Source organism: Balaenoptera physalus, assembly GCF_965194825.1.
Source record: "Balaenoptera physalus genome assembly, chromosome: 10".
Taxonomy (NCBI): Eukaryota; Metazoa; Chordata; class Mammalia; order Artiodactyla; family Balaenopteridae; genus Balaenoptera; species Balaenoptera physalus.
Genome location: NC_138889.1, coordinates 111897088 through 111909959, shown reverse-complemented (window position 1 = coordinate 111909959; position 12872 = coordinate 111897088). Strand labels below are relative to the sequence as shown.

At 62.6% G+C, this 12872-nt stretch overlaps 1 protein-coding gene across 2 annotated transcripts in view; it reads right to left on the bottom strand.

Moving 5' to 3' along the window:
- Nucleotides 1-12517, bottom strand: part of CARS1 (cysteinyl-tRNA synthetase 1) — a 48217-nt gene extending 35700 nt beyond the window's left edge. The window contains exons 1-2 of one of the 2 annotated variants that reach the window (XM_082409665.1): nucleotides 12415-12516; nucleotides 3788-4036 (exon numbers count right to left, since the gene is read on the bottom strand). In XM_082409665.1, coding sequence (XP_082265791.1) covers nucleotides 3788-4036; nucleotides 12415-12439 — 274 coding nt within the window. In that variant the 5' untranslated portion in view covers nucleotides 12440-12516. Of the gene's footprint in view, nucleotides 1-3787; nucleotides 4037-12414 lie in introns of both variants that reach the window. The other variant, XM_082409664.1, reaches the window with a different exon arrangement.
- Nucleotides 12518-12872: the final 355 nt, after the last annotated feature.

Below are 12872 nucleotides of genomic sequence, written 5' to 3'. Positions count from 1 at the left end.
CGCGTCCTCCGTGGAGGCTTCACGGGACGTGGGCCACCTCCGGGCGCAGAAGCCAGGTCAGGATGGAAACAGCTGCGGGCCAGCGGCCGGCTCCCCACGCAGTTCCGGTCCTGGACACGGTGCTGATGGCGGCACTCAGGGCTCCACGTGGGCCCCGGAGGCCTTTGGGAGCAGCGCCGGGTCCCCCCCCCCACGCGGAGGTCAGGGGCTCACGGAGCCGAGCCTCCTCCGATCAGCGTCACCCGGCAGCCCCACCTCCTCCTCCTCCCACCCCGTCCCCTGCCCCTGCTGCCCACGCCTCCCGCTGGACGAAGGGCAGGCCTCACACAGCCTGCGCCCCGAGAGCCTGGCGGGGTGCAGCTCCGTCCCTGGGCCGGGAAGAGCCACCAAGCTGAGTCTTCACACGCCCGGGGCATCTGGTGACCTTCCAGCTACCCCCAAGGCGCTGCTCCTGCACCCAGAACCCAGCTGTGCTCCGCAGCCCTCTCCCAGAGCCAGCACGGGCTGCACACCGCCTGCACACCTGAGGGCACAGGTGCCCACTCTCGGCACCACCCCCAACCCCGACCCCCGCCTCTGTGTCTGCAAAGTGATTCTCCCTCCTCCCGGCACAGAATCCACGTCCAGTGTGGCCACCAGGTGACCACCCGCTGCTCCCTACTGCGGGTCACGGAGCACTCAGTCCTGGGCCTGGCCACGTGCCACCCAGAGGATGCACGTAACTGACCGGTGAAGTGGGTGGGAGGTGGCTGTGTGTGTGGGTGTGTGTGTGTGTGAGTGTGCACACGTGTGCAGGCGGGCGGAGGAGCAGCAGACGGGGAGGGGGACAGACAGCGCTATCCAGCAGCTCCTGACCCCAGGGAGTGCCAGCAAACTCTCAGGTGGCCGAGCCCAAGTCCCCCTGACACTTCGCATGCCTCCTGAGGTCAGGCGTGGTCTAAGGGCTCACTGTGAACGCAGCGAACCATTTGATGACGCTCCACCTGCCCCTTTATGACTCCATCAACCCCTCCCCTTGCTTAGATGCTCCGGCTCCCGACACAAAGACAGAGCTGCCACCTGGGACAACAGGGGACGCCGGCGAGAGCTGCCCACACCCTGATGTGAGCCCGACGACCACCGTGCTCGCCCTGAGCCAGGGGCCAGGGTGAGGGGCTCGGGGCCCGTGGGACCGACGGCTCATCCGAAAAGACGGCAGTGACAGGACACAGCTGAGGGTGCAGCCAGGGAGCCCGGCCAGCGGGACACTGTCCAGGACACCAGGTCACACCCGGGCTTTCTTGCTCCCCAAAGCGTGGCTACAGCCACACAGCCGGCGACAGTTCAAGGAAACCGGCACACACAATCCCCATCTGCCAAAGGGGAAGATCGGGAGGTGCTACCCCGGTTTAACAGGAAGGAAGCTTCACCAGGGTCCCTCCGCGATTCCCCGCCCCTACGCCCGGCACTGACAGTACCCTCCCCAACCCCGGCACAGACCTCCTGAGGCGCCTGCCCTTCCTCTGGTTTGTCTGAAACACCGCGCAGGCCTTTGCTCGCTAGCACCCCCAGTCCTGCCCCGGCTCTGCCCCAGGCACGTGGCTGCTGTGGGGAAACAAACCCCTGACCTTTGACCACACAACCTGCACGTGCCGCTCAGGGACGCCCTGAGAGCAAGGCTCTAGGCAGGGAGGGTGCCGAGGGGAGATGGAGGGAGGTGCGCCAGCCAGGTCCCCGGTCCCCTGGGCGCAGCGCACACCTCAGCCTCGGAGGAGGGGCGGCAGAGAGGTTCACATCCCTGAAGACCCCACCCAGCCGCAGACAGACCCACGCCTTCTTCAGCGAAGGGCAGGCCCTGAAGATCCTTCCCAGGAGGGCGTGTAGGGGGGTGAGGGGGACGGGGGCGACGGGGGCCCAGTGGCAGAGGGCGCCCCTGGGAGGAGGAGCCGTCTGGACTGAGCCCCGCTCTGGGCGAGGGGAACTCCAGACACAGAGCACAGCAGGGCCGAAACCCTGAGCACAGTGGACCCTCCATGCTGGGGCCAGAGGGAGGAGGCGACAAGATGGGGAGGGGGTGAGAGAAGGAACAGAGAGGTGGGGAAGGGGCTTAGGCAGAGCCCTGGTCCACCTCCTGTGTTTGAGTGGCTCCCCGGGGCTGCTGAGCCCGTGGACACGGGAAGAGGCACAGGGACCTAGGCCGGGCCAGCACAGAGGACGGTGACAAGCCAGTTGTGGGCATGTTGGTGCTGAGATGTCCAGCTGGGGGTCTCGAGCAGGAGCGGGACACGGAGGGAAGGCCGGCGGGGCGCTGGGGATCGAGGGGCTGGGAGAGGGGGCACTCCCGCCCAGGACAGGCTGGAGAGATGTCTGAGACGGGCCAGCGACGCGGGGAGGCGGACGCTCGGCCACTGGCATCCAGGACACGGCCTAGGACACCGACTCCGGGGGTTCTGGGCGCCAGCCCACCCGCCGTCCCCGGCCACTCGGGGTCCCTGCCAGCCCCCAGGAGGCATTGGTGACGGGGGACTTGGAAATGGAAGGAGGTGAATAGTCCTGTCGGTGCCGTCCAGGTGCCTCCCTCACCGCCCTGGTGAACCTGCAGGCCCCCCGACTGGCAGGCCAGAGACCCGCCTTTCCCTCACGTGTGTCTACATCACTCTCCCCACAAGTTCCCCGGATGGAACACCAGACAGGCCGTGCCGAGGCTGTGCCCCCAACCCACCCTAACTTCCACCTCCGAAGGCCATGCCTTGGGAGGGGGGACCTGGGGGACAACTGAGCCCTGGGAGAGAAGCACCGCCACCACAGACACCCCTGGGTCACCGCCTGTAGGCACGGGGAGGAGACGGTCTACACAGCAAGGCTCCCACCTATGCCGGGGAAGGGGTGTCTGCTGCAGGATCACCGAGAAAACCAAAACACACCCGACGCTTGGAGAAACGACACCCCACCTCTGCCCTGTTACAGAGGGGAACCCAGCAGAGACCAGGCAGAGGTGCAGGAGCTGGGAAACGGTCCAAACGTCCCAGCCGAAGGGATCTGGAAAAGGCCCCCGCAGGCTGCCCAGCCCAGCAGGGACCACTGAGACGGCACTGGACCCCTCTCGCTGAAGGGGGTGCATGCTCGAAGGCCCCCCAGGGAGGCCGAGCCGCTTGAGGGAACGGGCGATTATGGGAGAAGCACCTCGATTCACCGGAGGAGAGAGACCACCCAGGAACCATGCACCCCAGAGACTTTCCAGAAGCACCCCCGAAATGACGGGGTCCAGACACACCACACCAACAGGTGGGGGCCAGAACTGCAAGACTGGTCTTGTCTCAAAGCCCAGAAACACCTTCTCTCTGGTTTCCAAAGAGTTCATGTTCATGAATACTTCCTTAAGATCCAATAATTCTAAATCTGGTGGACACACACCCTGCAATCTTAGGGAAAGAATAAAGGAAAAGAAGCCAATCAACTCCGAGCCAGGTCAGGAGTGAGCTGACGGCCAAGGCCGGCCCTGAGAGGGGCACAGGGCTTCCCCCCTCCCAGAGGCTCTGCTACAGCAGCCGCTGGGGTCGTGATCCTCGGGGGCTGACCTCTCCGCGTTCTGCCCTCATCTCCCCTCGGGGGGCGCTGGCAGGCCCCCCAGGCTGCTTGCCTGAGTGCGGGGACAAGCGCCAGCCCCGTGGGCTCCCCCGTGGGCGCCTCGCACCCTCAGGGCCCTGACCTCAGAGGGAGGTCACACTCGTGGGCTCCCCTAGCCCACGAGCGTGAACAGAACTTCGAGGGGAGGTTCTCACGGCCGGGGAGCCGCTCTGCTACTCACTTGCTTGGAGCCCACAGGGCGGGGCTGGGGCGCGGGGGCTGCCCAGGATCGCGGCCACGTGCCTGAACCACCGAGCCACGTGGAAGAGCTGCGCGTCGGCGGGAGGGCCTGAGAGCTGCCTGAACGCGTCCACGTCCGCCTGGGACAGGGAGAAGCCCTGGACATAGCTACGCGTGCTCAGGTGCTCGTTCAGGGCCCGCACCCTGGCTGCCTCGTCACTAATGCTCAGGACGGACCTGTAGTCGGGAGCTGCAAAGACAGAGGCACACGCGTCAGTGGGGCTGGAGGCCTGGGTGAGTCCAGAGAATGGGGTCCCAGGGTCACCCTTCCGGCTGGGAAATGTCCAGAACGGGCGGGTGCCCAGGGCTGGGGGACGGAGTGGGGAGTGACTGCCAGTGGGTTCCCATCTGGGGATGAAAATGTTTTAGAACTAGACAGAGGGGATGGTCGCACAACATTGTGAATGTTCTAAATGCACTGAACTGTACACTTTAAAATGGTTAATCTCATCGTTGGTGATTTTCACCTCAATTAAAGAGAAACACAGGGACTTCCCTAGTGGCGCAGTGGTTAAGAATCCGCCTGCCAATGCAGGGGACACGGGTTCGATCCCTGGTCCGGGAAGATCCCACATGCCGTGGAGCAACTGAGCCCATGCGCCACAACTACTGAGCCTGCGCTCTAGAGACTGCGAGCCACAGCTGCTGAAGCCCTAGAGCCTGTGCTCTAGGCACAAGAGAAGCCACCGCAATGAAGAGTAGACCCCGCTTGCCATGGCTAGAGAAAGCCCGCGTGCAGCAACAAAGACCCAATGCAGCCAAAAATTTAAAAAAAAAAAAAAAAAAGAGAAACACACACGCACACACCCTTTTGTGCACTGGGTGCTAGGAGGGCTGATGCTGACCAGCCCCTGGGTGGGCGATGGGTGGCGCGTGAGAACTGCAGAGCTCTCCAAACCCGGCACCGGTGAGGCTTCTAGCGGCCAAGGCCCAGCTCCTGGGAGGACCACGGCCCCACCCGCGGAAATGCCTGCCTGAGGGGGCCAACCGTCCAGCCAGCACCTGGCACAGGCCTGCCCCCCTTCAGGGACCTGAGGCCACTCCTCTGCCTTGGAATCATCAGGAAGGATGTGGGAGGACAGAACCCCAGCCTGAGTGAGGACCAGCCAGCAGGCAGAGCCGGCAGACGGCACTGACTCCGCTGAGCCCCTCCTGCCCCTCCTGCTCCCCCTGAGACCCTCACCTCCTCCCTACGTCCCTGATCACTGCTCCAGCCACCCTCCGGACGCGTTCATCACCTGCTGGCTGGTGGGGCGGAGCAGGAGATCGGGGGAGGGGCGCAGACCAGCCCCTGAAGCTGCAGGAGGGAGCCTGGTCCCTAGTCCTAGTGCACGAGTGTGAACAGGGCCCAGCGCCTGTTCCCTTCCACACAGACACACCCTGAGCCCCGGAGTCGGCTCCGAGTGGGACAGCACGAGCCCGGCTCCTCACTCTCCCTGGGAATGGGGCAGACACCCCGACACCGCAGCCCTTCGGAGCCAGCTGCCTGACACCACGAGGTCCCTGGGTCACCGTGCTGGACCCACGGCGGGACGGCTCCGAGCAGGGAGGAGATGTGGGCCGACACCGGCCAGGCCTGGCACAAAAACAGGGACCTCGCCCCGACCAAGCCCACAGGACGCCGGCAAACAGACAGCAGAGCACACGAGTGGGGAAGCAGCTGTGCACACGAGACCCTCCTGCACCGTCTCCACCGCGGGAAACCCTTCCATCAGGGCCTCCCCGGAGCTGCCTTCCTGGGCACGGGGGCGACACGGAAGGAGCCAATAGAAGGACCAAAGCCGGCAGCATCTCCTGACGTCCTCAGGTGCCCCAGGGAGGGGCTGCGACCGTCCAGGGCCCAGCCTCCGGGAGGCTGGCTTCTCGGGGACCTCCTGAACCCCGACCTCTTCATCCCCAGGAAAGGCGTGGGCACCAGGGAAACGTCTTCCCTGGGCTCTCAAGCCCAGGCTTTCCAGGAAGACCGGCTTGCTTCCCTGCCCACCGCACCGCGGGGACGCCAGCCCAGGGTGGGCCTGAGGCGCACGGCTTGGAATACCCTTCTGCCCGTTACAAAGTACCCTCAGGACACCCAGGGCCACCCCCTTGGATACTGCAGGCCTCCACCTTTAAACGTACCCGGAACCCAGCCCTCTCACCCCAACTGCCATGGCAGGCCCAGCCCTTCTCTTGCCTGGACCCCGGGATGCAGGCGCCCCCGCTGGTATCCGGGCTCCGCAGGGCGCCGTGGCCAGAGTGGCCCACGCTCCTTCTCTAGACCCCCCGTCCCACCAAGAGTGGTCCTCGCGCCGGCCAGGAGGGCCGCCACACCCTTCGGACCTCAGCTCCCGCCCCCGCCCCTCATGCCCCCCACCCTGCCTGCCTGGAAGCCTCCCCCAGACACAGCCAGCCTCCCTCCCTTTCTCGGGGCTCCACGGGTGTCCCCTTTTCTGTTGGGTTCTCCCGGGCACTGTTCCAAGTGATCCCCCCCGCCCCCCGGGGCCGCGACCCCTTCCTGCTTTATTTCCCCACAGCTCTTATTTCTAACACTGACACACTTCCCTGCTTTCTTTCCTTTATTGTCTGCCCCACCCCCCGGGATTTTATCCGATTCATTCACTCAGCATATGCTCGGCCTCTAGAACCAAGCCTGGAACGTTCTGAAGACACTCAGTGAATTTGCTGAACGAATGGATGGGCGGCAGATGTACCTCGAAGCGCGGGCCTGCCCGCGGGAGGCCGGCATCACCTGTCGTTCCGGGGCCTCGTAGGCCCTCTCCCGGGAAGCGCCCGGTACACAGGAACCAGGGTGGGGACCCGGCTGAGTCTAAGAAGGCTTCTAACCCCTGTGGCGGGCTCAGCTGGAGCCCTGCTGCCCCAGGGCGCACACCTACAGGGGGCGCTGCTTTTGTTCCACGCTTGACCTACAAGGAGAAGCAGCTACTTTCCACTCCAGTTCTTGGAAGTGTCAGAGGAAGCAAAGAGAGACACAGAGGCGGCCCCTCCCGCCCAAGGCGCCGGTGGGAACCCTGGGGAGCCCACGAGGGCCCCGGAGCAGCGCCCACCAGCGCGTCTTCCTTCCCGGGAGCAGGCGGCTGGCCCTAAAGACCCAGCCCGAGGGCTCAGATCCCCTCTGAGACGGTGAAGGAAGGCCAGGCGGGTCTGTGCCCCCCACCCCTCTCTGACAGGACAGCTCTCTCCCACCCAGGGAGAAGGAAGCAGCGCCTGCCAGGGCGGCCCTGGGCACCGGGAAACCTAACTCTACATAAACTGCTTGGCACGGAGTCTTCCTTCCAGGGAACTTTACTGCACCTGGCACAGTTCCCCAGCAGCCCTGCCAGCCTGTCAGGAGTCGGGAAGCGTGCTCCTTTCTCGTGATGGAGAAAATTCAGTTCACGAAAGCTAAGTCAGAGGACCTGCCAGAGGGTGGACAGAGCCGGGGTGGGGGCAGCGGTGGGGGGGTACACATCCCGGAGTGGGCCAGGCCGTCCTTCGGCAGCTGGTCACCCGACACCGACCCTCCAAGCTCCCTCTCCCCGTCTCCGAGCATCTCTCTGGTCCAGCCATCTATGCCAGGACACAGGAGGGAGAGGAAGGAAGCAGAGGTGACAGCCCCTCTCTGAGAAGCTGTGTGGTCTCCAGCTCCCCCTGCCCCTTTACCCCCAGGACAGCACTGGACAGACAGACTTCCCTCAGTCCGGAACTACTCCAGGGAACAGAGACCCCGGGAACTTGCCTGACCTTGACGTTGGCTACCCTGGAGGGGTGCGCTCACAGGGCATTTTATGTCCCTCTTTTTTCTTCGCTGTGCACACTTTCTACAATAAGCATATGTTATTTTTATAATGAGAAAAACACGTCAAACATTCTACCAACACGATGGCTTTAAAGCACTGATGAAGCAGTTCAGGGGACAAGGGCTCAGCGGCGTCTGCACCCCTCCCTCACCCGGCGGGCTCCTCTCAAGGGTAAATCAGGCTCGCACAACACAAGCCTGGTAAAGCTGTTGAGCATTAGTGAAATTACACTTGTAAACTGTTTGAAATACTGCCGGGCACACAGCCAGTGCACAGCAGTTGCCATTACTATTATTTTAATCGCTCCTGTATTACTACTATTGTAATTGCCCTGGAGGAGTTTACCCAGGGATCACACACGCATTTAAAAAGCCCCGTCTGGAGCAGGGAGCCCGCAGGGCAGAGGGGGACAGTCATGGGGTCACTGTGGCAGCTGCGTTTAAGCGTAACTTGAGGAAACAAATTTAAAAACTGGTCAGCTTTCAAGTGGCCCTGGGTTTGGGCCAGACTGCGGTCTGGCTATCAGCCCGTGATGCCAAAATGAGAGGAGATAGTTCCCGAGCAGGGCGCCCACTGGCCACGCTGTACCTCCCCAGGGAGCCCCACGCACGTGCCATGCCCACCGCCAGGTCCACCGCAGGTCCATCCAGAAACGCATCCCAGGACACACACCTTCTGCGTGTGGGAAGGCCCTAAATGTGGACCGTGGTCTTCACAGTTCAGAAAAGGCTTACTGATCTCGCACGAACGCAAGAACCAGGTAAGGAACCGAATTCACCCCAAGCCGTCACCTCCCCTGGCTCCCTCCCATCAGCACTCACACCTGCTGGACGACAGCCGCGGCCTGCTTTCTCCCGCCCCCTCCTCCGCTCCAGCCAGGCTCCCGCTCAGTGAGGCTCCAGCGCAGTGGCAGCAGGGCCAGCTCCTGGAAGCGCCCGTTCCAGGCCCACCTGAGACCTTTGGAATCGGAACCTGGGTGGGGCGGGTGCAGAGCTCAGCTGCTAAGAACCCCCAGGCGGCTTGCTGAAGCGCAGGCCCCTTCAGCGCACGTCTGCCTTCCTCCTAAGCTCCCAGGCCGGGCGCAGCGGGGGTCTGCACCCCTCCCGCACTTGCTGAAGGCCTCTCGGGTCCACACCTCGCGAGGCCCCGGCGGCACCCAGCCCTGTGGATCAGGCCCTTTCTGCAAAGGCTCCTCCAGCTTCCCTGGCCCGCCTCTGCAGCGGCCCCTCCCCCTGGGTCCCTCTTCAGGCCCACTTTTCTTTCCTGTGGGGCTTCCCAGCCTGCCCAGGTGGCTCTCAGAAAGGGGACTGGAAAAGCCTTCTCGAACGAATGCATCCCCTCCCCACACGAATCTCATAAAGGAGACAGGTGCACGCACCTGGCGGCAATGCCACCCACTCCCGGAACGCAGGACCTCCTCCCACAGGCCCCTCTAGCGCCGCCTCTGTCCTGAGCACCAGCCCCGGAGGCCCAGCTGCCACCTGTCCACAGGCTGCTCACCAGCACCACGTCTCGCCCTCCAATTGGGTGCAAGTCCGGGAACGGTACAGCCGCCTTCCCCACTGGGTCTGAAGCTGGGTGGCTGTTTCTTCCATCCCGCGGCAAGCCCAGCACCTGCCCCGGTCCTCCCCAGACTGTCCACTTCTCACACCCACCACTGCCACTGGCCCAGGCCACCGGTCACCACCGTCTTGGGTTCTTCCTGCTCTCCCTGCCTTGGTACACGCGGGGAAGGGGGTTAGATATCTTGCCAGAACGCAAAGACAAGACCAAAACTCCGTAAATGTGCTCAAGGCCCTTGCAGACCTGGTCCCGTGGCCCGCCTCCAGCCCTCCTCCACCCTCTGGCCTCAGGAACTTGCTGGAAAGCAACGCTGCTGGTCCTCAGGTCTCAGTGCACGAGGTGCTCTCTGCCAGGACTCCCGCTCCCCTTTTTTCTCCAGGATCAGCTTCCAGCCTCTCTCGGGAGGCTCCCTACCTGCCCTGCAGCCAGGCCCTCCCTCAGGAGCAGAGCACAGGGGCCCTCTGTTTCGGGGCTCCGTGGCTGGGCTTGGCCAGCAGGCTAATGCCCACTGCAGCGTCCAGACCTGGCCCGGCAGGGCCTCCAGCGTGATTCCCTGCACTCCACCCTGCCCGTGGGGCAGATTGTGGAGCCTTAGAGGGAAGGGGCCTGGGCCCTGAACCACTGCCACAGACTCAGGCCACCCGGCAGCACACACACCGGGAAGTGACCAAGAGAGGAATGGCCCATGCAACCTGGGGAGGTGTTGGGCTTCTGGGCTCCGGCCACCCGGCCCCGCTGGACGGAAGGCCCAGGAAGGCCGAGACTCTCCTCCAGGCATGCTGCATCTCCATGCCCAGCGGCATCCGGCAGAGCCGGTGCCTGAAGCACAGCTACTGAATAAATAAAGTGACAGATCTATTTAAGGAAATTATTTTGAACCACTCAGGGGCAATTTCCCACTGAAATAGCAGATGTGAGTCTTTCACGTGGGATTTTTGGGTCATGAGGAGCATCATGATCTGATGCCCTGAGGACACACAGGTGATCAGACGGCACCACTGCCCGGGGACAGCAGTGTGGACACTGGGAACGGTTTAATCTCCCCCCGAGGGCACTCTCTCTCACAACTCTTAAAATGTAAATACCGGGAGACATGGCTTCAGGGATGAGCAAACGTCTGTAGTCTATAAATACGTACATTTCATTTTTTCTCTGGGAAATACAGGAAAGCGTATCAGCTCCCTCCTCTTGTCTGCCTTGATGCACTCTGGAATTGGGGCGCTTGGTGTTCATCTGAATAGAGTCATCAAAGGCAGCAAGGCAGAGTAGCCAACATCCCTGCTGCAGTCACACAGGCCCTGGCTAGCTGTGTGACCTTGGACAAATCACTTAACTTCTCTGAACCTCAGGATTCTTGCCTGCACAGGAAGATAAGGGCAGTATCGACCACAAAGCGTTGCTCTGAGGATTACAGGCCCCCCGCAGATGTATTTAACGCAGACTCATGCTAAGAAAAAAAGCTAGCTGTATTGTTATTACGAAGAACCTTTGAATTAAACTGCATAAAAAATTAAACTGCAAATCTGACCTAACACACAGCCACCAAAGGGGCCTGATCTGCAGGGCAAGGCCTCTGAGACGCACTCCATCCACCCCGGGGTCCTCAGGGATGAGACTCGTCTTTCTAAAAAAACTGGGCCCTGGAACAGGCCGCACGTTCAAGCTACAAAGGAAAAGCTTTAACCCCGGCGGCAGGGAACCAAATGGACATTCTGAGCGAACTTCAGGAAGATGATCAGAAATGGGAAGAATATTCTAAACGAGGGTCTCCTTAAACAGTCTGGAAAGATGGTCACTTTCGATAAATCCAACCTTGAGAATAAAAAGCATTCAGAACCCGGAAACCAAGAATATCCAGAACTCTGGTATCAATCTCCAGAAACAGGCCAATTCTTACCAAGGCTCTGAAAACCTCAAGTTCTGAAGCAATTAAAAACACCAAAACCCAAAAATCGAATACGTCGTTTGTGTTCACAAATGAAGAAGGAAGGAAGGAAGGAAGAGAGAAAAGAAACAAGCTTGGGCTTTCAACCTGGACACAGCGCCCATTTCATGCCAAGTGTTCTTCTAAACCCTTAACCTCTACCAGCCCCTTTAATGCTCACTACATCCTCTGAGCAAGGACGTGTTACCCTGCTGCACGTGAGGAAGGGGCAGAGGTGGGTCCCCAGCCCGGCTCGCTCAGAAGACTGGGGTGTCAACCACGCTGCTATTTTACAGGAGTCTGGGTGCACTTCTGAGGGCCGAGGGCCGAGGCTCCAGGTGCGTAGAGATGGTGCTGCAATCCAGGCACACCTGTCGGGTGGAATGCGGGGCGCCCGGAAGGTGGGTACCACAGCAGCCGTGTCATCAGGGGCCTCCCACGTCACTGGGTTACCCAGGTGGTCAGAGCTCCCCGCCTGGAACCCCAGGAGCAAGAGGGATCACAGGGCTCCAGGAAGCCTGCACAGCTTAAACCCGGCAGCCCGGGGAATAAAAACTACACACTGAGAGTCCTTCCTGAAGAAAGTCTGCTCCAGACTCGGGAATCCAGGGACAGCCTCCGGTCTGTCCGGCACCTACAATCTTGCCTGAGGGAGGGGAGCAAGGGCCCAGCGCTCCTTGGAGTCTGCCTGTGGGCAGCGTGTCTACCGGCTGGCGACACGAGTGACTCTGGTGGGCAGAGCCAGAGCTGCTCACGGAACCTCGGAGGCGGCAATAAAGTGGGGCAATAACGCTGTGACCACGCAGGTCCCAATGGCCACTGTTTGCAGCCGCAGACGAAAGCCTTCGTAAAACCCCAAGCCCTTTCCTGTATGTCCGCGTACCCTGCTTCCTCGGCCCCATTTTCCTAAGTGCCAACCCGGGTGCTGCCCGCGCTGGGCGGAAACGAAAACAACCCTAGGGCTGTGCCTGTCCCCCAAAGTCCAGGGGACAGGAGGGGCGAGGTCCGGCCCAGGGACCGGCGGGGGAAACGCAGGGCCACGTCCCGGGGTCGAGGCGCGATGGAACCTGGAGGACCCAAGGAGGGGACCGAGGCTGGGGACGGGGTGGCCTCGGCAGTTCCGGGGCCGGAGCCGGGTCCCCGCGAGGTTGGAGGAGCGGGGCCTGCCGGGCGGGGGGGCCCGGGGGTCGCGCCGCGCCCTCAGACCCGCCCCTCAGGGACCCGGCGCCCCCTCAGATCCCGGGTGGCCCCTCCGCCCCTCGGCCCGGGGTCGCCGCCGCTGGCCCGCCCGCCGCGCGCACTCACCGTGCTCCGCGGAGGAACCTGCCATCGTTGGAATGCCGCACTCGCGGCCGCGCCGACAGCTTTCCAGAATCTGACGCAACCACCGCCCCGGAAGTCCCGCCGGAGCTGGCCGCCTTCCGGGACACGCTCGGTCGCTAGGCAACCGCCGCGGGCTCGGGACGCCGCAGGCCGGGGCATGCTGGGAGTTGTAGTTCCTACTGCGCTGCGGCCAGTGCCCTTGAGCAGGGGTCCCCAACTCCCGGGCCGCGGACCGCTAGCGGTCCGCGGCCTGTTAGGAACCGGGCCGCACAGCAGAAAGTGAGCGGCGGGAGAGCGAAGCTTCATCTGCCGCTCCCCATCGCTCGCATTACCGCCTGAACCATCCGCCCACCCACCCACTCACGTGGAAAAATTGTCTTCCACGAAAACGGTCCCTGGTGCCAAAAAGGTTGGGGACCGCTACCCTTGAGCATCCCAGG